Source organism: Dipodomys spectabilis, unplaced genomic scaffold, assembly GCF_019054845.1.
Source record: "Dipodomys spectabilis isolate Male_0828 unplaced genomic scaffold, ASM1905484v1 ptg000019l, whole genome shotgun sequence".
In the NCBI taxonomy this organism is placed as follows: domain Eukaryota; kingdom Metazoa; phylum Chordata; class Mammalia; order Rodentia; family Heteromyidae; genus Dipodomys; species Dipodomys spectabilis.
In genome coordinates, this window is record NW_024870696.1 from 19,508,512 (window position 1) to 19,536,178 (window position 27,667).

General features: G+C 39.5%; 1 protein-coding gene across 1 annotated transcript in view; it reads right to left on the bottom strand.

Moving 5' to 3' along the window:
• The window catches only part of Slc27a6 (solute carrier family 27 member 6), a 36,797-nt gene extending 9,378 nt beyond the window's left edge, over positions 1-27,419 (bottom strand). The window contains exons 1-5 of the mRNA XM_042674418.1: positions 26,939-27,419; positions 23,576-23,779; positions 13,672-13,830; positions 12,367-12,491; positions 956-1,150 (exon numbers count right to left, since the gene is read on the bottom strand). Coding sequence (XP_042530352.1) covers positions 956-1,150; positions 12,367-12,491; positions 13,672-13,830; positions 23,576-23,779; positions 26,939-27,419 — 1,164 coding nt within the window. The remainder of the gene's footprint in view (positions 1-955; positions 1,151-12,366; positions 12,492-13,671; positions 13,831-23,575; positions 23,780-26,938) is intronic.
• Positions 27,420-27,667: the final 248 nt, after the last annotated feature.

A 27,667-nucleotide genomic window follows, 5' to 3' on the forward strand; every position in this document is an offset into this window, starting at 1 on the left:
TTAATAAAGAATCTTTGTGTCTAGAACAATGTGTCTATTCTGTTGCCTTTCCCATAGGGCCTAACCTTTCAATAGGGTAACACTAATTTTTACCTCACACCATGTTTAAAAGTAGAGGCTTAAATTAAATAGAACTCTTAAACTCTGAGTAACGTATTTGAAATACAGTTAAGTGCTCAGTTAACTTTCGTTGCTATAAGTTATATGGTATCTTGTTATACTTTCTAAATAAATCATTTATTAGAAGCCTAGACACAAGTTTCAAATGATGTAAACAGTGAAAGATAAAAAATGGTGAAAGAAAAGTAACCAAGGAAAATAGAAAGGGTTAAATTGGTATATATGAGGACTTATGCTTACTATTTACACATTATAGCAGTAAACTTGAACACTGAACAAATTCAGTATATTTATCATTTTTTGGCTGAAAAAAGTGGGAGATGATGAGTTTGAGTAACCTATAGCGCCATCAAGCACCTACAGACATTGCTCTGTGTACCCAAAGTTGTACGTAGGAGCAGTGGGCATGGAATTTATGAGCTGAGATCATGACAATGGAGGTTTGAGGTCAGCCCTGGAAACACATTTACAAGACCCCATCTCAAGAGAAAAGCTGGGTGTGGTGGCATGTAGCTGTCATCCCCGGTATGCTCAAGAGCAAATAAGAGAACTGAGGTCCAGGGTAGACTGAGTAAAAAGGGAGATCTTACCTCAAGAATCGCTAGAACACTAAGGGCTGGACTCATGCAGTAGAGAACCTGCCTAAGAAAGCATAATGCCTTGTGTTCAAATCCAAGTACTACCAACCAACCATACATATGTACATATACAGATACATACATATATGCATAGAAATTGTAACCGTAGTTATCATCATTTGTAAGCACGAACTTCAGAGTTAGGAAAGAGAATTAGCAGAGCTTAACAATTACCTTTGATAAAATAATACACTTACTTTGTAAAACATGTTTGTTCTTCCCACAGCTCCAATCTTCCCAGTGTGGTTCATGAAACAAATGTTTCCTTCAGTAGCTCCATACAGTTCACACATCTTGATATTCCCAAATCTGTGTATGAATTCTCTCCAGACATCGCTCCGTATACCGTTCCCAACTGCCATTCGTATTTGATGGTCCTTTTCTCCTTCTCTCTGTGGGGAGAAAAGATTTTACTTGGAAAGAATCCCAAATCCCAATTCTTTATTTATCATTATTTATCATTATTAAATAGAAGAAAGATCCTGAAATTTGTGTAGAACCTACATACATGTACTAGTGGGAGAGAAATTTAAAAAATCAGTTTATATACAAGTGAATCTAATAGGTTATGAAATTAACAACGGCGAAGATTAATAGAGCTTCTATTTGTATATCTTCTAGATATACTTTCTAAATTCTAGATTATTGAAGATCTTTTTTGGGGGCAGATACCAGGGACAGAAGAAAGTATATTTCAGGGGATAATAAACATTCATTGATGTTTATTCTTCCTCTTTGATCATTTGTTGGAAATAAATATTTCAAAAAGGTACTGACAATTGTAATATTAGCTACTCAGAGGGCTGAGACTTGAGGACTGTGGTCTGAAGCCAGCCGAGACAGAAAAGTTTGTGAGACTCTTATTTTCACTTAATCACCACAAAGCCTGAAGTGAAGCTATGGCTAAAGGGATAGAGCACCAGCCTCGAGTGAAAAATCTAAAGCACAGTGCCAGTACAGACACACAGACACACAGACACAACGGAAAAAGATGATGACTCCCTCTGTCAGTTTATCCATCAGAGAAAAGGTATCTCTCTCAAGTACATACTGCCATCTACCATGAATTCCCAATGCAAAATATAGTGAACAATAAAATTAACGTCATAGGATTGACATAATATGTAACTTGAACATATGTAACATTTATGTGGAAATATTTTAGAATGTGTAATATGTTCAGATTTCATGTTACAGTTCATATTTTAAATCAGATTGGTTATAACTTCAATCAAATTTTGAATTGAATTTGTAGCATATTCAAAAGGCACTTCATTGGGTGACATGATATTTGGATTGATTAAAATTAGAGTAGAAATACACTTATCAGTGTGCTCACAGTAAGCTCACGGTTTTCTAAGTATTCCCTCCACCATCCTCAAGAGTAACACACATGGTCAGAAGTGATCATAAATTGGCAATGAAAGAGAAACCAACATCCCTGGACTTGCAACTGGGACATTGGTGACAAGTTCCAATGCCATCCAGGGTTGTGTTTTTGTTTTTGTGTTTTTGGTCCAAGGACTTGAACTCAGGTCCTGGTGCTATCCGTGAGCTTTTCCGCAAGGCTAGCTCTCTACTACTTGAGCCATAGCTTCACTTCTGGCTTTTTGGCAGAGGGGAGAGTCTCAGCCTTTCCTGCTGGGGCTGGCTTTAAACCATAATGCTCAGATCTCCATCTCCAGAGTAGCTGGGATTATAGGCATGAAACTCTGGCGCCCTCCATCTGGATTTATAGTAGCACATTCTGAAATATAATTAAAAGGTACTTTTAAAGGATAAAAAGAATAGAAAAGGAAACACATAAAAGGAAAATTTCAAATATATGTAAGAGGAGTCCTCCAGAACAGTAAGAGAGTGGAAAAGTAATGCATGAAATTTTAGGCCGGGCATGGTCGTACATGGTTATGACTCTAGCTAGATCATGGCCAGCTTAGGGATACGTGAGATCCCCATCTCATCAAAGGAGCCAAGCACAGTGATCATCGTGCAATCCCAGCTACAAGAAGACACAGACGAGGACTGTGGCCTGAGGTGGCCCCAGGCAAAAAGCGAGAACTATCTAAGGCTAAAAAGGACCAGGTGTGATATTAGCAATCAGAAGGCCCTGAGTTCAAATCCTAATATCGCTAAAAAAGAAAGGAAAATTTAAGTGACTATTTTCCAAAACAGCAAGCTATGGATTAAAAAATCTAAAACTGTCAGAGAGGATACATTTTCACATTTTCTGGTAAGATCCATGAGAAGAAAAATATAAAAATAAGAGAAGAGGAAGAACTTTAGGAGCATTCTGACAGAGACATGCATATTTATGGGTGGCCTTCAAACAATCACTATAGAACACAGATAGGATAATATCTTTAAGAAATTAAAAGATAATCAGTGTTAACCTAGCATACCTCCCCTCAGAGTATTATTCAAAAGTAAGAGAAAAGCCAGGTACTGGTGGCTCACACCTGTAATCCTAGCTACTCAAGAGGTTCACAGTTAAAAGCCAGACCATGTAGGAAAGTCCATGAGACTCTGATCTTCAATTGACTACCAAAGAAATGGAAATGGAGCTGTGGCTCAAGTGGCAGAGTGATAAACTCAAGAAAAAAAAGCTCAGGGACAGTATCGAGGCTCTGAGTTCAAGTCCCAGGAACACACACACACACACACACAAAGCAAAAGATGTTTCCCTGGGTTTGATTCCTCAGCACCACATAAGCAAAAAGAAAAAAGCCGGAAGTGGAGCTGTGGCTCAAGTGGTAGAGCGCTAGCCTTGAGCTGAAGAGCTGAGGGACAGCGCCCAGGCCCAGAGTTCAGGCCCCACGACCGGACCCCCCCCCCCAAAAAAAAGATGTTTCCCGACAACACACACACACACACACACACACACACACGAAAAGCAAAAGATGTTTCCCAACAAATGAAAACTAAAACTTAGGATTTTAATAGAATGGTACCAGAGGAAATGCTAATGAGTACTCTTTGGCACCAACAAAAATAAGATGATACAGGAGTGTCTTTACATAGGAATGACTATTAATTCTTTTTATACATATGTGTCTATATATATATATATATATAGTATCATATATAGTCTGATTCAGGGATATTATACAGCAAATAAGATGTATTATTAAAATTATATGTAACACATAAATAATATTCTGATATACACAGGCATATTTACATAACATATGCACGAATATAAAGTATATGTATGTATAGATGTGAATAAATTAGAACTATATAGAATAATGAATCTTATTAAATGCAATTAATTATATTATTGCAATTATCATCAGGTTATCTTTTCAATGTGTAGCAATTAGCACTGGATGTAAAGATTACTAAATAATGTTATTGATAACTTTCAGTAATTATATCAGTAATCTGTGAAATTGTGTGATATAAATCACAATGTTTTAGCCTTTCAGAGATGCTCATATTTAGATTCTCTGTCATCTTTCAAAGGAAGATTTTAGGAATTGTCTGAGTATTTTGTGCTCCTATAAATTGAAGTCAACTTGAAGATGTTTTAATTTTTTAGGCTTTTAATTTTTAGGCCCTCTATTTCTTTTTTTTTTTTTTTTTAGTACAAATGAAGAATTTTGTTGTTAACCATCAGTGGGGGAGGGTTTTGAGGGCTACCTAACACGCCTTTGTTCTCCTTCGCCCTTTTTTTCCTATTCAGAACCACTGGAAATAATTTTTTTTTTTGGGGGGTCCGGTCGTGGGGCCTGAACTTTGGGCCTGGGCGCTGTCCCTCAGCTCTTCAGCTCAAGGCTAGCGCTCTACCACTTGAGCCACAGCGCCACTTCTGGCTTTTTTCTTTTTGCTTATGTGGTGCTGAGGAATTGAACCCAGGGCCTCAGGCATGCAAGGCAAGTGCTCTACCACTGAACCACCTTCCCAGCCCCACCACTGGAAATAATTTTATTTATTTATGTACTTATTGTTATCACAAAGGTGATGTATAGAGGGGTTGTAGTTACATAAGTCAGATAAAAACATTTTTTTAGACAGTGTCATCTCTTCCCTTATCAGGCCTTCCATTTTCAAATCTGAATAAATGTAGTTAAAATTAAGTTTTCATGAAATCTAAACTCATTATATACGAGACAAAATGAAAGAAGTTAATGTTTGAATCATTATTATTACTGTTGCTTATGGGTTAGAAAGTATTTTAATCATAAACTATTAACAAGAGCAGAATAATATTTAATTATGAAGTGAATGCTGAATAGACTTAAATGTAAAATCAAAAATAGTACTCTTAATAATTAAAACAAAATGTAATTAGAATATAAAATGGCATTCACCTTCTTAGAAATTAAAGTCAATCAAATCTACAAAATACATCATACTTTCTTAGTAGATTGAAATTTTGAAGGAAAATTCATAGTCTTTGTTGAGAAGGTAGCCAACTCTCCAATAAGAATTAGAATGCATATTTTAAACAGGTAATAAAGTTATGAAGTTACTTATAACTCTGTTTTTTTCCAGGAAATTATCCCACATGAAATGTAAAGATCCATAGACAAGACATTAGCCTAGCATTATTTATAATGGTGAATAATTAAAACTGTGACAATCAAAAAACAGAGGATGAGAAAATAAATTATACTATTGTTATGTGAGAATCATATAATCATAGAAAATTGTGTTTGAAGAATAATTGTCAATAGTTGAGAACAGTATCCAGAAAATACTTTGTATTTGCATGATGTACAATTGTAATTTGCAATCTATAGATCCAGATAATTAAAATAGTGATAATATTAGTATGGTGAGATTATAGATTTTTAACTTTTATTTTTTTCTGTATTATACCATTTTTCTTTCGTGTGTGTCTTTCAGCATCAAAACATACTTTATGTTCACACACAGAATCTATGAGTCAGTTCATCTTTGCTCAGACTCCTCAAGCATAATCTGGGTTTTCTCTTAAAGGATAAGACAAGAGATTAAAGCTATCTAGAGAGCTACAGAAGCACATGTGATATTCATGGAAAAAGTCTTGATCCTAGTTTTAATGAGTTAACTTTCTATTGCAATTGAATCATTAGGATGTTGTCTTATCTATTAATTTTATATAACTACAGCATATACAAATGCAAATTTATAAAATTTGTTTTAGAAACTATCTTTCCAGTGGTTTCTGCCAACATATTTCACACATATTGATACTTGCTAAAACTCATCCCTGACCTGAAAAGCATCCAAGAGTTGTGTCATAAAATACTGCTCTCTTCAAGCAAAACAAATCCCAAGATTTTTCTCTCTCTCTTTTTTTTTAATGCTGGTTCTGAGCTTGAAGTCAGGAACTGGGCACTGTCTCCCAGCTTTTTGTCTCAAGGCTGTGTTCTACCACTTGAACTATACTTCAAGCTTTTTTTTTTTTTTTGATAGATGGAGACAAAAGTCGCATGGGCTTTCCTGGCCAGGCTGGCTTTGAACCATGATCCTCAGAGCATGGCCTTCTGAATAGCTAGGATGACAGGCATGAGCCACTGGCACCTGGTTCCTACTTTTTTTTTTTTTTTTTTTTTTTTTAGTGCTAGGGTTTTATACAGAAAAATACTAGTAAAAATCCAAGGCTAGCTCCATGCCATGTAAACAATATCCAATATGCCTGTAGGAGCAGGCAGTAGGGATCAGGTCAGAACTGCTCTGGTTCCATGAAGTGGTAGATAAGGCATCCTCTGTTTTAGAAAGGGCTGCTGTGATCTAGTGGTCACCGACACCCCACAATCCAGCCGTCACCTTGACCTAGTGATCACCATAATCTAGTCTCTCTGTCTTTGCACACCACAGCCTACAGGCACCACCTCCAGTACACCTCCTTTGCCCTTGTTTACAAATAAACAATTAAAAGTAGCCATGTCTGTTTATTGGAAAATAATATTGGCTGTTTTGTAGATACTTAGGTAGAATCAAGTCCTGGTGAGACTCACCCAACCCAAAAGAGCCCATAATATTTATTATCCTGGGGCTGAGCTCTGTCCCACATGATCCATAAAGCCTACATATTAACACTAGTTAGGTAACATCTGGTTAATTGTCCCATCAGTTGATAGTGTGTATAATAATAGTTCATTAAGATTCTCTAGAGTCCCAAGTCCCCTGCACTTTCGATTAATAAGTCCCCCTTTGAAAGGACCCTATCCCCCTGAGGCAGTGGGAGGGGCCTAGGGGTTGGCTTCATTTGTGAGTTAAAGTATCCATTACAGAAGAGAACAGTAGAGTGAAAGGAATGACAGATGTAAGAAAGGTCTTGAAAAGTCACCCTGGGATTTCAAGACACTGGGAGTGGAACTTGTGCTTGGCTTTGAAGGAGTTGGCTTTGAGAAGCTGTGAAACGTGTCAACATCATCCCCAATGGATAACACATGGTATTATCCATATAGAAAATCCTTCTCTATGTCTCCACCAAGCCTTCTTGAAAATAAATTTCTTTTCTGTTTTATTCTTCCTAAAATGAACTTGCTACTTAACATGAGGTATTGTCTAAGCTATGTTGGAAATGAGCATGAACACAATTAAATGAATGAATGAATTCAGAATAACGATGCGTGCATCCACACAAAGGAAAGACATGGAAGCACACACACAAACACACACACACACACACACACACACACACACAGAACTAGAACATGGGCAGCAAAGATAGAAGAAGTGAAAGAAAATGAATTCCTCACCAAGAGCAAAAGCAAAGACAGAAACAGAGTAAATAAAAAAGTGAGACCTTACAAGAGGGAGGAGAAGGGGGGAGAGGAGGTAGGAGGGAAGGAAGGAAGGACGGAAGGAAGGAAGGAAGAGAGATCGTACACTAAACAGGATTTAAACATTAAAACATGCATTCAGGAGGCAAAGGCCTGGTGCCTGGCCATTCCTTTGCCATTTAGCTCAAAACACAAACTAATGGTTTGCAAAGACCTCTGAGGTCTCTCTCACTGCTGAGGATTAGTGGCCAGAGCGGTGCCTATTATGTAGAGCCTGGCACTAAGTGGAGTGGAGTGTAATGTGTGTGTGTGGGGGGGGCAGGGAGTAAACCAGCTCTAAAATGACTCAAAAGTACACGGTTATTGTATTTAAGATGGTCCCCATGATTGCAGTTATAGGAAGCCATCCAACCAGCTTCTAATACTGTTATTTTACACTTTACATGATCAATCTGAAAACTATGCAGAATCCTTTATACTATTTCTGTTCCATGCTTACATGTATGCCCCCCCCCCCCCCACCAGAGGGGAGGTAGAGAAGGAGGCAGGAAGGGGGAGAGAGTAAATTACTTCCCAATACATATCTTCAGAGAGAGAGAGAGAGAGAGAGAGAGAGAGAGAGAGGAGGAAGGGAGAGGGAGAGAGGGGAGGGAGGGAAGGAGGAAGGGAGAGAAGTTGGAAGAGGAGTGAAGGAAGGAGAGATGGAGGGAGAAGGAGGGAGAGGGAGAGGGAGATGAAGAGAGAGAGAGGAGAATCATATCTCAATACATACCCTTTAAATCCCTTTAAAAGAGAATTTGCTGAACCAGTAAAGAGAAACCCCAAGGTCCTGGATTGCAGTAGATATTTCCTTCCTGCTGGCTCTCCAACCAGATTGACATGACAACCCTCAAAAAGAAGAGGCATTGACTTTAACCAAGGCTCTGGCTTCTTGACAGAGCGCTTTGCTGAGCTGTTATCTGGGGGTTGAAAGGAAATTACCACCTCCCTGGTCAACAATGGCCTCCTGGAAACAAAGTTTCTTTCTTCTAGAACACAGGCTCCACTCAGGCTGATTAGCCTCCTTAGATGCCTAGGAGAAGTGAGAGTTTCTGTCTAAATTCAGGTAATTTTGTTTCCAATTGAGAAGGTTTGCTGGCACATGGAAAGGGAAAGCCAGTAAAAGCATAAATTCATAGTGGGAAAACCAGCAAACCACATCTGCCTTCAGCCTTGCATAACTGGCAATTTAATGCCCAAATGATCTCATTCCAAAAAAGCATTCCTAAAACATAACAACGTATGTTAGGGTTCAAATCCATCCATCTTGAGTTTCAACACTTCTTTTCCTAAAACCTGTACACGCCAACTTGTCCCACGGGTATCCCTGTGTATCTAGTAAGAAATTGCCTTCCATCAGCTGGCTTTCTCTGCAGACAATACTGTACACAGAACCCATCTAGGTACCAAGTCAAGTATTACAGAATGGGCAAAAGAAACAGCAAACAAAACAGGATGGCAGAGAATGCTGATAACCAGTGCCCTTGGCTCTCAACTGTAACTCTAGCCGAGGAGCCTAGGACATTGAGGTCTGAGAATCATGGTTTGAAGCCAATCAGGGAAGGAAAGTCCTTGAGATTCTATCTCCAATTAAGCAGCAAAAAAAGCTGGACTTTTTAAGTGTGGCCCAAATGGTAGAGCACGCTATTGTGAACAAAAAAGCCTACAAGAGCTTGAGGCCCTGAATATAACCAACACACATACACACACACACACACACACACACACACACACACACACACACACACACACACACACACACGGGCCTCTCTTGTTCTGAACAGGAAAGATTGGTGCGGGGAGAGGGTAGGACCTCTTGAAGAATAGGATGGGAGATTATTTTAAAGGAAAGGCTTTTTAAGTCTCAGACAGCATGGGCTCCAGTTACCACTAAAAGCCTTTGTTGCACCTGAAACCTGAGTTTGGGCATCCTGTCATTAGTTCAGCAGGACAATTAAAGGCATAAGTAATGGTCTAAGAAGACCTGTGAGAGTCTGTGTCCAGGCCATAAGAGACCATGCTGAACTCACACTCCCCATTACCCAGATGTAATTGTTAGAGGAGCTGTTATTTATGGACCACTTGCTACAAATGGTGATTTCTTTCCCAAAGCAATTGCTTTGAATTGTGATCTTCCCCTTCTTCTTGAGTAGCTAAGTTTACAGCTGTGAGCCACTGTGCAGGGAAAAGGTTTCTTCTAAATGGGTGCACAGAGAGCTTCACACCATGGTTTCTGAGATCATCTGGTTGAGGTAAGGCTGTGTCACTTACTCATTCTTTGGCCCTTCCTGAATCCATGGTTGAGCTGGCTACACAGCAGACATTGGGTTTTCCCTCCAAGAGAAGGCCATGGAAAAGACTATGAGGTAGCACAAAAGCAAGTTCACCTTGAATGGGTATGTCCTAACAAATGACTTGCTTCTTTTCCTGCGCTCCAATGCCAAGAACTGCTTATATTCATTCCGTGTAAATCAACAAAAGGATATTAGGTAAAGTAATGTTTCTCTGCTTAAAAAATTGTCAAGTTTTCCTTTGGGAAAAGCTATATTGGGAAAAGCTCTTTGTCATTCTCAAATTACATTCAGGTAAATTAAAGATATAGAGATTATTTCATAAACATTGTCTTTTCTTCAAGGAGGTTTAGGAAGAATAAAAAATGGACATTAAAATTCATTTAAAAGGCATTCAAGAATTCTATTTTCAGATCTTAATTCTCTTAAGTTCTTTGTAGCTATATATTTTCCCCAAATTGGTGTGAGATAAACCCAAATAGGAACAAAAAGTGTTGCATTTCATTAAAAAATTCAAAGGGAAGCACTGTAATATATAGCCAGTACGATAAATGACTAGTAGCTTTATTTTGTGAAGTGAGAGTCCAAACAGATATAATAAAATAAATGAGCTAATGAGTTAAAATAAACGAGGTAAGTAAGTTAAAATAAATGAGTTAAACAAGTGAGTTAAAATAGATGAGATAAATAAGTTAAAAATAAATAAGATAAATGAGTTAAAAGACTCAGCAGATGGACTTTAAAGACTAATACAGCTAGAAAATCATCCTACGTTTCCAATAATATGAGCAGAGAAAATTAATACATGTATGCTTCTAGTCTGAGAAGTTATAATTAAATGATCATTTCCCTAATTTAAGAAAGAAGAAAACTGAATCCCAACTATTAAAGAAGAAGAGATAGAAGGACCACAGTCTGGGCAAAAGCACGAAAACCTACTTGTACAACGAACTTCAAAGAAACTAGCATGGGGCCCATCCAAATGGCCCAAGTGGTAGAGCACCTGCTTTACAAGGGAAAGCCCTAAATTTAATCTCCAGGACTTCCAGCACACAACCAAAAAGGAGAACAGTTTAGGCTTTGTTTTTGTTTTTGGTGTTCAAATAAAACATAATTGAGAAACCTAAGCAAATTGGATTCCATTCCCAATATTTGAAAGGGTGAGTCTGGGACATTGGACTGCTTGTCCTCTACTTTCTGTTTCTTAGAGACTTTTCAGGAGACATTGTGGGCTTCCTGTTTCTTTGGATCATAGGCAAAAGGCCGTCATTTATTACAGCACACTGTATTGACAAAGCACTGTCAATGACCACATTCCCATATGTCAGCAGGATTCTAAATGGCTCCAACTACTTTGAGGAGCAATCCTGAAATGCACCATTAAAAAGTTACAAAGAATATATATTACCTACTGTTTCCTTTCTCTTTTGAGACCTCCTACTGGCCATATTGCATGAAGACTGACCATAGCATTACTAAAGTGACAGAAGTTTAGGGGAAAAAGTATATGTATTCACCCATTTCTTATTATATAACTGAGTGAACAACTCTTCAAGAAAAGCTTATGATACTATTCAGGGTTAAGGGCTGTATGAGATCGTCAGGTAGCACCTACTGTGCCCTGTGCTATTTATCATCATGGAACCTCATTAAAAGTATCTTTAACATTAGTTAAGGACTAAGTTAATTTAAGGTAATTTTCTAAGTTAACTTAGTCCTCAACTAATGTTAAAGATACTAAGTTAATTTAGAAAATTAATTTAGAAAATTAACTTAGTCCAGATAATTACCAAAGAACACACTGGAAGCTAGAACAGAAAATAAATGAGGTTGCGTGATTAGAATTGTTGGTTGTTCCACGAAGTCTGAACAGCCAGAAGTCTGCTGCTCAGTCCCCATGGGATGACATCCTAGACCGACATTTATGAAGGGACTGACATTGACCTGATTAACTTCTTTGCAACTTCAAGAATGTTTATGAAATCAGAATGCAGAAAAAAATAAGCATTTGAGAAGATACAAGACCAGAGAAAGGAAAATAGCTGCTGAAGGCAAAAAGAAAGCAAACAAACCCATAAACTACAGGCTCTTGAACCTCTTTGCTTACCTATTTCCTGGGTTGTGGCAATCGATCAAATGACTGAGCACTCTAAGTGGGAAAAGGAGTAACTCAAAGCTAAATTTCTTCTTAAACTAGAACAAAAAGATATGCTAATGCAATCGTTTATATAAACGAAAAATAACCAGTGCTATAAGTTGTTTTTAGAAAGATTACTTTAAACTTGGAATGGTTGATTTATGTAAACACAGTGTGCATCTGATTTCACAATAGAAAATCTGATTAGACCCAGATTGAAATGGATTGCTCTGTCCTGCTAGGATAGAACAAAGCATATTACTAGCACTTTCCTGGAGACCCCTCCCTGTATTTTCTGTGATTGTTTTCTACTTATTTGTCCTTGGTGTATGACAGACATCTTTGTATCTCAGCTAAATTGTTCTGGAAGAATATGGAATGTAAGAAATAAATGGTTTCAGTTCTTGCAGAATGCTCTCTCTTACCTTAGGTTGCTTGCAAAGGTAGCGGCAAAGTTCTCCAATATACTGAAACACAGTCACGTTATACTTCTTGCAGTCAAGCCAGAACTGGCTTGCTGAGAACTTCTTCTTTAACACACAAGTGGCACCTATGAGAAAAGGCAAAACAGGAACTAGGGGAAAACCTCATGGGATGAATTAACATGAAATCCAAACCATGTTGTTCTTGTCTAAACATGTTTGCTCACTTCCTGAGCTTTTATAATTTATCATCAACTTATGTTTAGACCACGCTTTCTTAAAAATGTAGGTTTTATTGCCCAATAACTTAAAAAATATTTCTGCCATAGAGCCATCCTTTCACAGCAAATATTACCTTTTGCAATACATGGGATGAAAGCAAGAGCCAAAATAAGTAGAAGATTTACAAGTAGTAGAGTTCCTCGCAAGAGGGAGAGGACACAGAGAGAGGGTAACGAAGCTGAATTGTGGCCAAAACAGACAGACTGTTTTAAGAAGTGGGGTAGGAAAGGGAGACAGTAGTAGAGGGTTGGGGTTGACGGGATATGTGGTGTGTATGTTTAGAAATGTCACAACAACTAAGAGATGCTAACAAGATAGTGAAAATAATATTGCGAAGCACTGGCCTCTACCACTGTAAACAAACATAAATGAACACTACGTAGGTACTATTTCTGTTGTATTTTATTCACGCTAAATGTTATTACTTCTAATCAGCAGGATGGAGGGATAAAGAGGGGAGTGTTGATCAACAGGTATAAATTATAATTGAACAGACAAGAAGATCTTTGCTATTTATTACTCAGATAATGATCATGTAAATTTCAAAATAGTTGAAAAGAGGATTTTGACCATAAAGAAATGCTAAATGTTTGAGGGGATAGATATGTTTCACGGAATGTAAACATTATGTACTGAATACACATTTATCAAAAACATCTCATCATCTCCCATTTAAATGGATTTCATGAAAAAAATGATTTGAAAAATTAAAAATGTCGCTTCTCTAAAAGTAAAAAATTCATTTCCTTTTCTTAGGAACATTTTTCTTCCTTCCTGGATTTCCATGCAAACATACAGATCATTAGACAATGAATTTGTTCCAAACAAATGACTAACTCTCAGCATTCATTCATTCTTTTTTACTTCACTATATCATGATTACTTCCCTTCTGTAAATACTGTGGTATAATTATGCAATGCTCACATTCACAAAACTGCTGGTAGTTTTGAAGGTTGACGAACACAGATTCTAATTATAAATGATTACACAAAGTAAAACTTAACAAAAAGAAAAGAAGAACTTACCCAACTCAACACAACCACTTATGCCTAGAAGAGCCCCTGAACTATGATAGAGAGGCAGGGTTATATATACAATGTCCTCAGATGTACAACCGAAAGCCCACAGTCCAGCTGAAGCCTTTATCGCCTGCAACTGAGTAATCACAGCTGCTTTTGGTAGACCTGGAGGGCAAGAAAAGAAAAGGTTATACACATACACACCACCACCACCCCCCCCCCAACAAAAACAACGATGTGAAGCTTTCTGAAGAAATGATATCTCCATTAAAGACCCTGAAAACTGTTTGACCTAGGCCTAGTAAACTGGTGTGATTATGGAGAAATTGAAGGTTGTACATAGAGAGACAAAATGATCTTGGGCTACCAGAAGCTTTAGAAAAACAGGGCTTTATTTTAGCCATGTAATCTAAGCTAACATTCTCATGACTATGAGGCAAAACTTGGACTATATGGTTAAGCTTAGCAAACCTGTGGCCTCCATCAACCTGATGTATATTAAGAAAGCTGTATGACAATACCTAAAACCTACAGGAAAAATCTCCCCACATAGTCTCCTACCTATTTCCTACATATTTGTTCAGGTAGTCATTTATGACCTGTCTTGTTTTGTGGCTACAAAATTTCACATAATCTCCCCATGCCATTCACGGTACCTTGAATCTGTTTCCAGGCCACAGTCACTCATACTTGACTCAGAATATTCATCATTCCTCTAAAACACAGTTGTTATTTTATGCCATAAATGTGTGTATGTGAAGCAGAAAGAACAGCTATGCCACTTTCAATTACATATGCAGTTGACACAACGTACATCATGCTAGGGGCTTTTAAAAAGAAAAGCATATGATCATATAAAATGATGCGTATCAAAGTGAACCACAAGAAATGGAAACGAGGGTTTTTTAATTGTACTGTTTGTGGTTCTTGGTTTTTCTTTTATTGTTCTTTTTTTCCCTCTTCTGTCACTGTTACTGATTTCTGTACCTTCTGTCTTGTATGTAAGTTTATCTGAATTGGGGAGTTGAAGGGCAAGCCCAGACACTGTGGGTCACAGGGTGAACTGATTCAGCAGATACTCACTAGACAGAGGGGAGGCAGGAGGGGAAAGACTGGGAGAAAATGAGGGAGGGGGTAACACTGTTCAAAAAGAAATGAACTCATTACTTGATGTATGTAATGGTAAACCCTCTGTAGATCATCTTTACAATAAAAATAAGAAAAGAAAAGCAGCCATGCAAATGACAATTGCTGGAATTAAGTTTTATAATCTTAGATCTACCCAGAAAGATCAAACGAAAAATTTGGAATAACATAATTTTAAAGGGCCATACATGCTATAAATATCTCAAAACTGAAAGTGTTCACTAGCCAGTGACATCAATCACAATGCAAATCTCAGTTATATTGGAAATAAGTTTTCCAGAAAACAAGTCCAGCCCCAAGTAAGACTCTCCATTGTGAGCCATCCTTTTTGTCTTGTTAATATGTCCTAAAATACAATCATTACTGAAAATAGGGTCATATGATACAATGTTGAAATTGTTCCATGTGTTTCTGAGCCAAGCACAGTTTTCCCTTTTCCATCTACTCTTCCACACACAACTTACTTTTAATAATGATTTACAGTTGTAATTAATATAGAAAGAATTTGCATCTTGGGCTGGGAAGGTGGCTCAGTGGTAGAGTGCTTGCCTTGCATGCATGAGGCCCTGGGTTCGATTCCTCAGCACCACATAAGCAGAAAAAAAAAAGCCAGAAGTGGCACTGTGGTTCAAGTGGTAGAGTGCTTATCTTGAGCTAAATTGCTGAGGGACAGTGCCCAGGCCCAGAGTTCAGGCCCCGTGACCGGACCCAAAAAAAAAAAAAAAAGAATTTGCATCTTGCTGTTGCTACTTAGCATATTGTAGACCAGATATCTTTTTCATATTGTCATAAAGTCTTCTGCATTTATAGTATCAATGCCACAAATCCAAGTCTTAATTAGATAAGTTGACTAACATGACATTGGCATGTTTATGGTTAAATGTTAGTAGTTTTATGTATTTTAACAGATAGTTCCTTACAGTGGAACACAACTTACTGTCACATTGACAAGTATCATCTCTTGAACTATGTATTAGATTTAACTATATTCCAATCATATTCTGTGACTGGAAGGATTCTAGTATTTTTAGAATGTCTCCGTGCAGAAGTTCCCATTGTATATCTCCCTCACTTGCTCAGCATTCCTGAGCACAAGGCCTAGGGGTCAATCCCAAGTATAACAAAACCAAACAAATCTGTCTCATCAATGAAATTGCCTGGCTTTATATAGTGACAAGGGTTATCATTAAGATTTCCTGAGACCAATGCCAGAGGAGCAAACAGAAGGATAATGAATCATGAGATGCAGAAAATTGATGTTGAAGAAAGGCACCGGTGGCTCACACCCGTACTCCTAGCTACTCAGGAGGCTGAGATCTGAAGATCACAGTTCCAAGCCAGCCCAGGAAGGGAAGTCTGTGAGACTCTTATCTCCAATGAACCACCAGAAAACCGGAAGTGGTGCTGAGGCTCAAGTGGTAGAGCACTCATCTTAGGCTGAAGAGCTGAGGGACAGTGCCCAGGCCCAGAGTTCAAGCCCTACAACCCACAAAACAGAAAGAAAGAAAATTGTTGAAGTGTTAGCCTAGTCAATATCCCATGTACTGACTCAGCCCACTTAGTAGTCAGTCCAGCGAGATCTCGCTCCTAAAGCCAATGGCTCTTGAGAATTTGATGCACTGGAACCGACTTTATTTCCCTATTCTAGAAATCAAGTGCTTAACCTGAAAATAAGTCTCCCAGACTTTGGATACGTCCTACTATTATTGGCTTGTGCAGGAGTAGAATCTTGTGTTAAAATATACTCTCATGTCTAATGTCTCAGTTTTATAGCCCAGTTTCTCTGCTTCACTGCCTGTTTCTCTGGTTCTGTAATATATTCTCTCTGTCTCTGTCTTTCTCTCCCTCTCTCTCTCTCTCTCTATATATATATATATATTCTATAATATATAACATGGTCTTCTATAACCAAAATGTTTATACTTATACTTTATAGACAACTGGACCATAGTCTTACATAGAATAGGATATCATTCTCTCCCTAGGTCCAACATATTTATCGCTATAAGCCAAAGTTTTCCCAGGCTTTTTGGTTGCAGCAGGAAAACAAGGTATGAACCACAGTTGATAGTGACTTCTAGACGCTCTTATCAGCAAGTGTCAAGTCTACTTTGTTCTGTACCTGCCCTGATACTTTATGGCAGACTGTGTGCTCCGTGTCTGTTAACCAGTTCCAATCGGATTGCACATGTGAAGTAGGCATTGCCTTGCCTATTTTCCTAAGTAAAAATCTATCTATAAATATTTCCAAAGTAGGTCTCTGAAGCTGTTCCCAATAGCTGGAATTTGACAACTTGAAAGAGTTTGTTGTCACTCAAACATCGATATTATCTTCAAATTTCCTCTTCAAGATCACATATAAAAATATCTAATGAGATACTTGATGTCAGTATAACATGTGGAGGAGACGGGGACAAACAAGTCATTTAAGGATTCAGGTGGACCTGTTGCAACAATGAGAAGTACAAAATGTCATGTCAAAACCAGCTTTACAATGTCGGTGTGGGGGGGGGGGAGGGGGGATATGATTGGGTGGGGGGGGAGGGGGGAGGCTGGGAAAGGAGGTGAAGGGTAAACAAAGGAGGAGGCTGCAATGCTTGGTAAGAAATGTATGCATTATCCTGCCCATGTACAGTATGTTCTCAAATAAAATAAAATAAAATTAAAAAAATAAATAAAAAGAAGTGGGCAACACTCTCATATTGAGTCTTCTATAGGTGTACAGAGAAAAAGAGGGAAGTTTAGTGAGTATAACATCCTCATAACTAATGCCAGAATTGCGATGAAAATCACACGTTTACAATTAAGACAGTAGATGAGTTGAACTGCTAATTTTTGAAAATATACTACACATTATAATACATACTAGAATCCAATTTTTATCTAAGTTTATCAAGGACATTTCTGAATACATTATTCATGTGTATCCTCTACATTGAAAAGAGAGAAAGAGAAAAAATGTGTGTGTGAGAGAGAGAGAAAGAAGAGCGAAACTCACAAAGACAAATCAATGTACTTTCACTGTCTACTCTGGGAGCTGACATTAGAATTCACATATGTTTAAATTGCAAGATGATATTGGCTCTATGCACTGACAAATTTTTCTCTACTCTAAATGTAAACAAAAGTAAAGTAATCCAATTTGACATCTATTAAATATTTGAATACGTTAAAAAAAAATATCTAATGAGAACTGGGTGAACCTTGGCTGTTAAGAATCAATGTCTTTCTACGCTTCATACAGAACAGCAAATATTTATGCCTTTCCTGCTTCAAAGCCATTCCCTGACATGATTCTACCCTATTCTCTACAGCATCCTTGGGCCTCAGCTCTGAGTAATCTTTTAAAATAATAACTTTTCCCTTGGAAGCTTATCAAGGAAAGAATGATAGATCTAGCTATTCACCCATTTAAAGCACCATTAATTACTTTTTAGATACATTTTCCTTTCTTATTTAGAACTTTTAGGTGGATAATCATTTCACTAATTTAGTATAGACTGTAAAAAGTACTTGTGAGATTTTTTTTATAAAAGAAGAAATGTCTAACAAATGAAAAAGTTTAAATGAGTTTAAAATGTGAAAGAACAGAATGAAAGAATAAATAAAACTGCATTTTAGGTATTTTACTTAAAGTACTTAGGAATCATATTAATTCATGACAGATCCCAACAGCAAAGCAGCCCAAAAACTTTGGTATTTGTATAAATACCAAATGTGTATAAGTGGGAATTCTCAAATTTACATGGTCATAAAGGCCCATTTTCAATTTTTATTTCATTCTTTGAGGAGATTACTTAGAGAAATACTTCTCTTGATGGTTTTTAGAGTCCTTGCATCTTCTAAACTGTCAGGCTTGCTTGCTTTTCTTTTTTTGTGTGTGTGTTGGTCAAGGGGCTTGAACTCTGGGCTTGGGCACTGTCCCTGGGCTCTTCAGTCAAGGCGAGCACTCTATGGCTTGAGCCACAGCACCAATTCTGGTTTTCTAGTGGGTTTATTGGAGATAAGAGTCTCAGACTTTCCTGCCTGGGCTGGCTTTGAATCGTGATCCTCAGATCTCAGCCTCCTGAGTAGCTAGGATTACAGGTGTGAGCTACTGGTGCCCCACCTGTCATGCTTTCTTAATGCTCAGATTTTCCAAATATCCCTTGGTTTGAGTAGGTCATTGGGATGGGACCCAGGAGGAAAGAAAGACTAGGGAGATGTCCATTGAGTTGGATGTTAGGAGAAAGGGTAGATGCAGTCAAGAAGAATGACAATTGTGAGGCAGGGGTAGATTTGGGGAGTCTGTGTGTAAGGTTGGAGAAAAGAAGGAAGCTGTCGGAAGAAGGGGAAGATGAAATCAAAACAGATTGGATGGCACTGGCCACTGGCTCCAGCAGGCACAGCCTGGTAGGCGGAGATCTTGTTTTCTTCCTTTATGTTCATAGTGGCTGCTCTGGCCAGCCTAAGCCTCCATTCCTAAAGATCCTCAAGGCTGCTTCATTAAGTGCAGTTAGCAATGGCAGGACTGGAAGGGACAGGCTACATCTGTACGTGGACCTGGCTCTCAAGACAAAGCGAGAGGGGCTGGAGAAGACAGTAGAGCTAAAGGAACGGTGAATGGTTCAGCTGCCTCAAGATGGTGATGCTTAAAGTGAAGGCAGGAGGAAGAGGTTCTGCCATCACAAAACAGCAGTGGCCCAGCCAGACATGGGGATCAGGAGAAGATAAACCTGAAACTATAAGCAAGTAGCTTCACAGGAGTTCTGCTTAAGAAACAATTGAGTCATGGATTACCATCTCAACCTTAGTTGTAAGCCTGATATTTATTCTCTGGAGAAAAAAATTTAACTTCTAGAAACATCAGGAAGACCGAAGGTTGAAAAAAACAGAGAAGGAAAAATACTTGACTTCTACCTCTCTTTGTAAGATTTGCTCTTCAAATTTCTTATCAGAGGAACCCAAATAGCACATAAGTAAAAGCTAAAAGACATTGTTAGTGTCTCAAAAGACATTCTGGGTAATGAAATCAAGTAGTAGGTCAGTTCCACTTAGATACACAAGGTTTCTAGTCACAATTATGTTTGCTTTATGTTTAATGAGCTTCACTTTTTTTGTGTGCCAGTACTGAGGTTTGAACTCAGGGCTTAGGCCCTTGCTCAACGTTTTTCTGCTTATAACTGCTTACATGGTTTATCACTTGAGCCATTCCTCTGGTCCTTAACATCACTTAAACATAAACTGACAAAGATTATCTGTTACTTAGAAAATTCTCCAGCATAAAAGATGGAGATCAACATACACCAAAAGATATAAAAAGATGTTAAAGAAAACAGATATGATAGAGACAAGTTTTCAAAAAAGTATTGTTATTTTGAAAGATGTAAGGCAATGAAGTGCCAAAAATATTTTTTAAATGCTCCCCAAAGAGTAATATACAGAGTCGGAAGACAAATTTAATTCAAAAGTCTTTAAATATATAGAAGTACTAAAGATGAAAGGATTAACAAACTAACAAATGTAACAGAAGAAGGGAATAAACCAAAAGAACAAAAACAAAGAAAAGATGCAGTATTTTTAACTTACAAAGTACCTAGAATTGCAAGATATGAGTTTCTAGACTGAAAAGGCTTGCAAATTTCCCAGAAAAATAAGACCAGCCCATTAGCAGTCATCATGGTATGATAAACTACCAGAGAGTCATGAAAGATTAAAAAGTTACAAAAGAAGAAGAAAAGTTTGAATAAAGGACACCGAATCAGAAAGGCAAAGAATTTGATAGCATGTATAGTGGAACTCCAAGGATAATAGAGTATGCCTTCAAATCCCTAATTTACAATTCTGCAAACTGCCATTCTTGTGTAAGACTAGGAAAAGAGACATCAGTCTGTGAGGACTTGAAGGAATGAAAGACAGTAAGACTGAAACAGAATGGAGGAATGTCTGGCAAAGAGGTGGCCAAAAACAACAGGCTTGACAAATACACGTTACCTTTCCAGTATCTAAAGGCAAATTGTTTTCTTTTTTGTTTTGCTTTCAATTGAACTCTATTTTTTATATTGATTAACCTTAAGTACTTGTACAAAAGGGTTTCAATTCAGTATGTCGTTTATATGCACAATGGGTCTTGTTAAGTGTCTCCCCTAAGGAAGAAGTGAGTAGCATAAATTTCTTTAATAGAATTGCTATCCAGGCATCCATTTTTGCATAATATAACTTTTTCAAATCCACTTGTTAGTGAAGATTCTTCCCAATGTGATTATAATGTAGTCCTTTGCTCCTCATGTCAGTGACCCAAAAGGGAACACTTCATAGTTGCTGACTAAAATAAACCAAATTGTCAATTCCAGAGTCATGTCAGTAAAGTGTTTGCTCTAATCTAGCCCATCTCCAACCCCATAGCGTCCTAGGACAACCTCAGTGATAATGCCCATGGTCCTTAAAAAATGGCAGAGTTCCACAGTCCACCGAGTCACTACCCACTTACCAGCTGACTTTCTGCACCTCCCATCCTCACCCCTCCAACACCTTCCATAATAAATTCCTCCTGTTCCTTGCAATTGGATTTCACCACATCCTTGTGTCTCGCCTGCCACACCCTCCAAACCTTCCTACAGTCAAGGATCTCCTAGAGAATGACGGTCTTGGCTCAGGGCAACTCTTTAACATAGTGGTGGAACAGATGGCCATGAAAGACAAAATCCTGGTCTTTGGTGGTGGCAAGCCAGGAGATAATGTTTAGTAAGTATCTACCAACTATCTAGCAAGTTACTCATGGGAGAGGCGTATAAAACATAAAGCCTAATCATATGTAATGCAGCTGCTCTGGGAAAGCAAAAGAGGGGGAGTATGATACTTTTCTCTAAAATGACTGAAACTGTTACAATTTTTTGACTTTGTGCTATGTAACTTTAATATCAAGTTAGTAACGCTTTTGCTTTCTGGTTTTTGTCCAAAGGCATCAATCCCTATAGCTTTAGATCTACTCCAGCCTATTCTCTTGGTTGTGGAGAATTGAAGACTGTTTTATTGAACTTTTTGACTTTTAACAAGATGAGAACTGTAAAGACAAACTAGCCAAGTATCTTCTGTTGAAAGTTTTCAAAGAATATTATTTAAAAATTTTTATTCTCAGGCTGGGAGCTGGTGGCTCACGCTTGCAATCCTAGCTACTCAGGAGGCCAAGACTGGAGGACTGAAGTACAAGGCCAGCCCAGGCAGGATTGTCTGTAAGATTCTTAGTTCCAATTTAAAAAAATGGGAATACTGAAAAATGGGAAATGAAGCCGTGGCTCAAAGTGATAGCATGCTAGTCTTGAGCATGAAAGATCAGGGACAACTTCCAGGTCCTGAGTTTAAGTCCAGGACCAGCACAAACATACAAAAAAAATACTGTCTTCCAAAGACACTTATACTGATAATTCAACACGTATTAGCATGTCCAGTTCATCTATTAAAGTTGTTCTAATTGTATTTTTATTTTAATTAATTATTTTTGTCAGTCCTGGGGCCTGAGCTCTGGGCTTGGGTACTGTCCCTCAGCTCTTCAGCTCAAGGCTAGCGCTCTACCACTTGAGCCAAGCACCACTTCTGGCTTTTCCTGTTTATGTGGTGCTGAGGAATTGAACCCAGGGCCTCATGCATGCAAGGCAAGCACTCTACCACTGAGCCACCTTCCCAGCCCTAATTGTATTCTTAAAATGTAGTCTACTCTCTAATTTAAAAGAGATCACACCGAGGAATTGCATGTTTTTCTTTGAGTTAAAGGTAGGAAGAGCTTTTCTTATGGAGCCAGGCACTGAGAGCTCACACCCGTCCTTGTAGCTACTTAGAAGACAGTAGTTTGAGGTCAACTCCAGGTAGAAAAGTCTGAAAGACTTAATCTCCAGTCAATCAGCAAAATGCTGGGATAGAGGTGTGGCTCAAGTGGTAGAGCATTAACTGATCAAACACAAGGCCTTGAGCTCAAACCCCAGTACTAAATTTTACTTGTGGACTTGTTTTCTTTACAAAATTACCTATGCACAAAAAACTAGCAATAGGATATTGTAATATACCTAAATCACATTCACAACCATCTTCAAACTAATTACCAAACCCATTGAGCTTACTATTAATATTGTTCAGTTTCTCTTAAAAATTGAAGTTAAAACAGGTCTTTTGAATTTTCAGTTTCATTATTCTTTTGTTGTTATTATTATTGTTTACCCCTCAAAAGAAAAGAAAGGTTAGTTACTTTGTATCTTCTTCCAAACCCAGGATGTCTTCAGTCCTTTGGTTTCATCATATGATCTAATCATTCTAGGAAAAAATCCGGCCACGTGTGCTTAAAATATAGCCATGGCTAGACTTTACAAAGGAATAAGGAGGACTTTTTTCCAAGTAGATTAACAGATTTGTTTTGATACAGGAGGATTAGGAATTCTCTAAATTATTTAAATTATTATTAAATTAAAATATTTTCCTTTCAGGTATGAGAAATCTGAAAATCAGAGAAACCAGCAAAAATCTTGCCAAAGAAGCTGGCTAGATATTAGGGGCTGCAGAAGGAGGCGGGGCGGAGTTCTTCAGATGTTGAAAGTGCTCATTGTTCCAGCACATGAAGAAAACCTTTCCAAATGAGACTCTGGCCAAGCCAGAGAAACTTTTCCATCCACACTTGAATGCGCTGCGTCTGAGAACCTCCATCTTGCAGGGAAGTATTCTCAGGCAGTTCTCAATTGTTTAACATGCAGAAAACATGTGGTGCTCCTTTTAAGCTTGAAAAAGAATTGGAACATACCTGTTGTTCCAGAGGTAAAAATGTAAAGACAAGTAGACTTGAGGTTTGAGGTGATGTGGTAGCTGCGAGGCACAGGGTCTTCTGGGGCTTCGCGCAATTCCTGTGTGAGAGAAGTCATGCCTGGAGGAACAGAGTCTTTCAGGCCCCAGACACTGACTTCTTTGGGGATGCTGGGGAGGACTTCTTCCACATTCCCGAGAAGATCTAGAAGGCAAAGCAAGAGAAATAGGCAAATGAAACTTGAAAGTCACAGCAATTTCTTTCTTTTCTTTCTCCTTCCTTCCTTCCTCCTTCTTCCTTCTTGCTTGCTCCTTCCTTCTTTCCCTCCCTCTCCCTCCCTCCTTCCCTCTCTTTCCTTCTTTCCATTCTCTCTCTCTTTCTTTCTTTCTTTCTTTCTTTCTTTCTCTTTCCCTCCCTCCCTCCTTCCCTCCCTCCCTCTCTCTCTCTCTTTCTTTCTTTCTCTCTTTCTATTTGAGACGGGTAGCTTTGAACTTGCAATGATCACCCCAAGACTTATCTGTAATGCTAGCTAGCTACTCAGGAGGCTAAAACTTCAAGGATTAAGGTTCAAAGCTAGCCTGAACAGGAAAGTCTGTAAGCTCCATCTTCAGTAAAATGTTACTGGAGACATAGCTCAAGTGGTAGTTGTCAACAAGAAGTGGAGAGCATGAAGCCCTGAGTTCAAGCTCTGGTACTGGTATATACACACACACACACACACACACACACACACACACACACACACACACACAAGCTCTGGTACTGGTACACACACACACACACACACACACACACACACACACACACACACACACACACACACACACACACACACACACCCCTATCTCAGCCTCCTGAATGCTTGGGTTACAGACGAGCATTCACCATCACACCCAACTTTATGGTTCTATTTCTTTCTTTTTTTTTTTTAAGCATATATTAATTGTACAAAGGATTCAATTCCATATGTATATGTAAAGTTTCACCCCCTTTCACACCCTCCCCACCCCATTTATACTCCTGTGAGATCCAGACTCCACTTAATGCTTAAGTAAACAATATCCTAAAGACATGCATATTAAAATACAGATATTAATATTTCATGTCAAGCCCTGAAATCAAATTTGTGTGAATAATGTGCCGGCTTCATTAAAAAATAAACATTAGTTGATTAATAATCATGAAACCTAGCAAGTATGGATTATGTCCACTCCTAGAAAATCATCATTGAGGACTTTTTAGACAATTGGAGATTAGGAAAATTGATAACCTAATAAATGATAGCGATTTTATTGTCATTCAGGTATATTGGACTTCAAACTCCACTACCTAAAATTTAAGAGCTATTCTGTATATTGTCCATTATAAAATTGTTTTCAAAAATTGTCTCTTTATGATTTATTGAATACTTCTTTTATTGATATGGGATAGATCCAAGCCACTACATCCTACTCAATCCTCTATCTAATTTTGTGCACTTTTGAAATAGTAAAACCAATTGTTTCTTTCTGGTCAGAGTCTCACCTACTGAGCCTAAGATGGAAACAAAATATCAAACACAGGCCATTTTAGTCACTGCAAGTATAAATTTTGAAATTCCCTAGAAACTATGGAGGGTATCATAGGAGTAAGTCTGTAAAAGATATTTCCTTTATGTATCTCGATGCATAATACTTTCTGTCAAACATAAAAAAATCTTTATTTTTCATCTAACCTTTCCTTTTGATCTTTAAAAAGCAGTTGCCTTCATGACTAAACATGATTTGCAGAAGTACAAGGGCTTGATTTTTAACCAGAACTTTGCACCGCACAATCTGAGTGCAACAGCTCATGAAAACAGTTTACAACTGTATACACTGCTGCGTGTGTATAGACATAGGCTTTTATTTATCATGAAAGAGAACCTAAAATACTTTAAAATAAGTTAAGAAATAAAATACTTTCAAATCCCACAGTAGGAGATTGCAGACTAGTATATAATTTTTAGATACCTGTTTATAACTATCATTTCATACTTGGGGCACTGAGAAAGTTGATAACTTTTCCTATTGCATTCACACTACAGTATCAAGATTCTGTATGACTTTTGTTCCCCTTACTAATTGCTAATGGAGCACTGCAGTAAACATGTAGTTAGTCTCCTCGGAGAGGATGCAAAAGGGACACTTCCTGGTTCCTTCATTCCTGTAGACCTAAGATGAAATCAGTGCTTCAGGCAGGAAACTTTTTCCACTTTATCAGCCCAGTGCTGAGATGAAGGACAAAGAGAACTAGAAAGGGTAATAGGCCTGGGGTTACTCCTTTCCTGAACACTAACTTGATTTTTGGTCCCATCCAAATATTATATAATAAAGGTTATTTCTTGGAAAATTCTATGCTGTAAATCATTGAGTATAAACATACATTATTTTTCCATACTTCTTTGTTAATCTAAGACTCCTTAAGAGATATTAGCATATATTTATTCATCTAAAGTGCTTAAATATTTTATAAAGATTCTTACCAGGAATCGTCTCCCTCATACCCTTTCCCCTCTCATGGAAGAAGAAGGGCTATAAACCAGTCAGATTGTACCCAAAGAAAGTGTCGTTTGTCCTACTTCAATTCCATTTTGTGGAGCAGCCCATATGCCTAATTTCTTGGTTAACTGGGCCACTAACCCGAAGACTTTTACTGATAGTTCAGTGTCAATACTTGTCATCAAACCCCAAGCTATTCCCAAAGGCAAGGATAAAGCTCAACTGCAAGAATGAAAATAACCCCCGGGAGGAGAGCAAGAGTAAGAGAGAAAGACAGCCCTGGGGTCTGGGCAGGAACGCGCCCACTGGGACGTCGAGCACCTCAGATTAACATGTCCCTTTTGCAATCATCTTTGAGAGCCTGATGACTGGAAGCCAGAAGTTAATCTGAAATGAAGTCAAGGTAACTTTCTTACTAAAAGCAAAACACACCGCTAGAGCTCCCGCAACCTAGAACTGGCCAGGTTTGGGTCTCTTGGAGTTCTTATGCACGAAGCGCAGGGGTGCAGGGATGCAGGGGGGTGCAGGGGCCGGAAGAAAGGAGCGGTGCCGCCCCCTGCCCGCCCCATGGACCGCAGGGACTCCCCTACCTCCCCCCCGCCCCGTGGACAGCGCGGATCTCTTCCCCGCGGTGATTTTTCCCTTCGTCTCTGCCCACCTACTCGGGAGTGACGGGGGAGGTGGGCAGCGCACCGCCACTGCCCTAGAACCGTAACACTATTCTGCGCCCCTGGCAAGCGCGCTTTACCGCGCAGCCCACAGTATCAGATAGGAACCCGGCGGGGAGAAGGCTCTGGAGGTCGGACGGGGCCCGTTCGCGTCCCCCGCGCCGCGCGCACTCTACCTCCGCCCACCACGAGCGCGGCGGGCGCGCACGCGCGCACGCAGTGCAGGAGCGGCCCGGCGCGGAGGCTGCAGTTGAGGAAGGCCACGGCGCAGCCCAGCTTGGCCAGCCCGAGCCACACGTGCACGAAGTCGGGCTCGTTGCTCATCAGCAGGGCCACCGTGTCGCCCCTCCGCAGCGAGGAGCGGCGCAGGAAGGCGTGGGCCACGCGGCTGCTCCTCCGGTCCACGTCCCGGTAGGTGTGAACGGCGCCCTCGAACACGAGGAACGGCTTCCCGGGCTGCTCCCGGGCCCGGCTCAGGAACCTGTCCAGCACGGTGACCGGCTCCCCGCGCCATCGGTACAGCTCCAGCCGGACCCCGAGGCGGACCACCTTCAGCAGGAACCGGAGGTCGTCCCAGAAGTGGGGGAACAGCAGTCCCTGCACCAGGCGCAGGGCGAGCGCCCCCGCCCCGAGTCCCGCCAGCCACGGCAGCAGCATGGAGCCGCGGGCAGGGGCGGCGCCGCCGCCGCCGGGGTCCCGGAGCGCGCGCTCCCCGCCGGGGAGACCCCGCTCCTCCGGCTTCTCCGGACCGACACCTGCAGCTCCCGCCGGCCTCGCGGGCGATAGCCTGCGAACAGAACCGGAGTTTCCACCCGGGTTAGCCCCTTCCCCCAAGAACGCTGGCGCCGAGCCTGGGGCGCGGGAGGGGGCCGCGGGACCGACCGCGGCGTTCACGTGCAGATGCA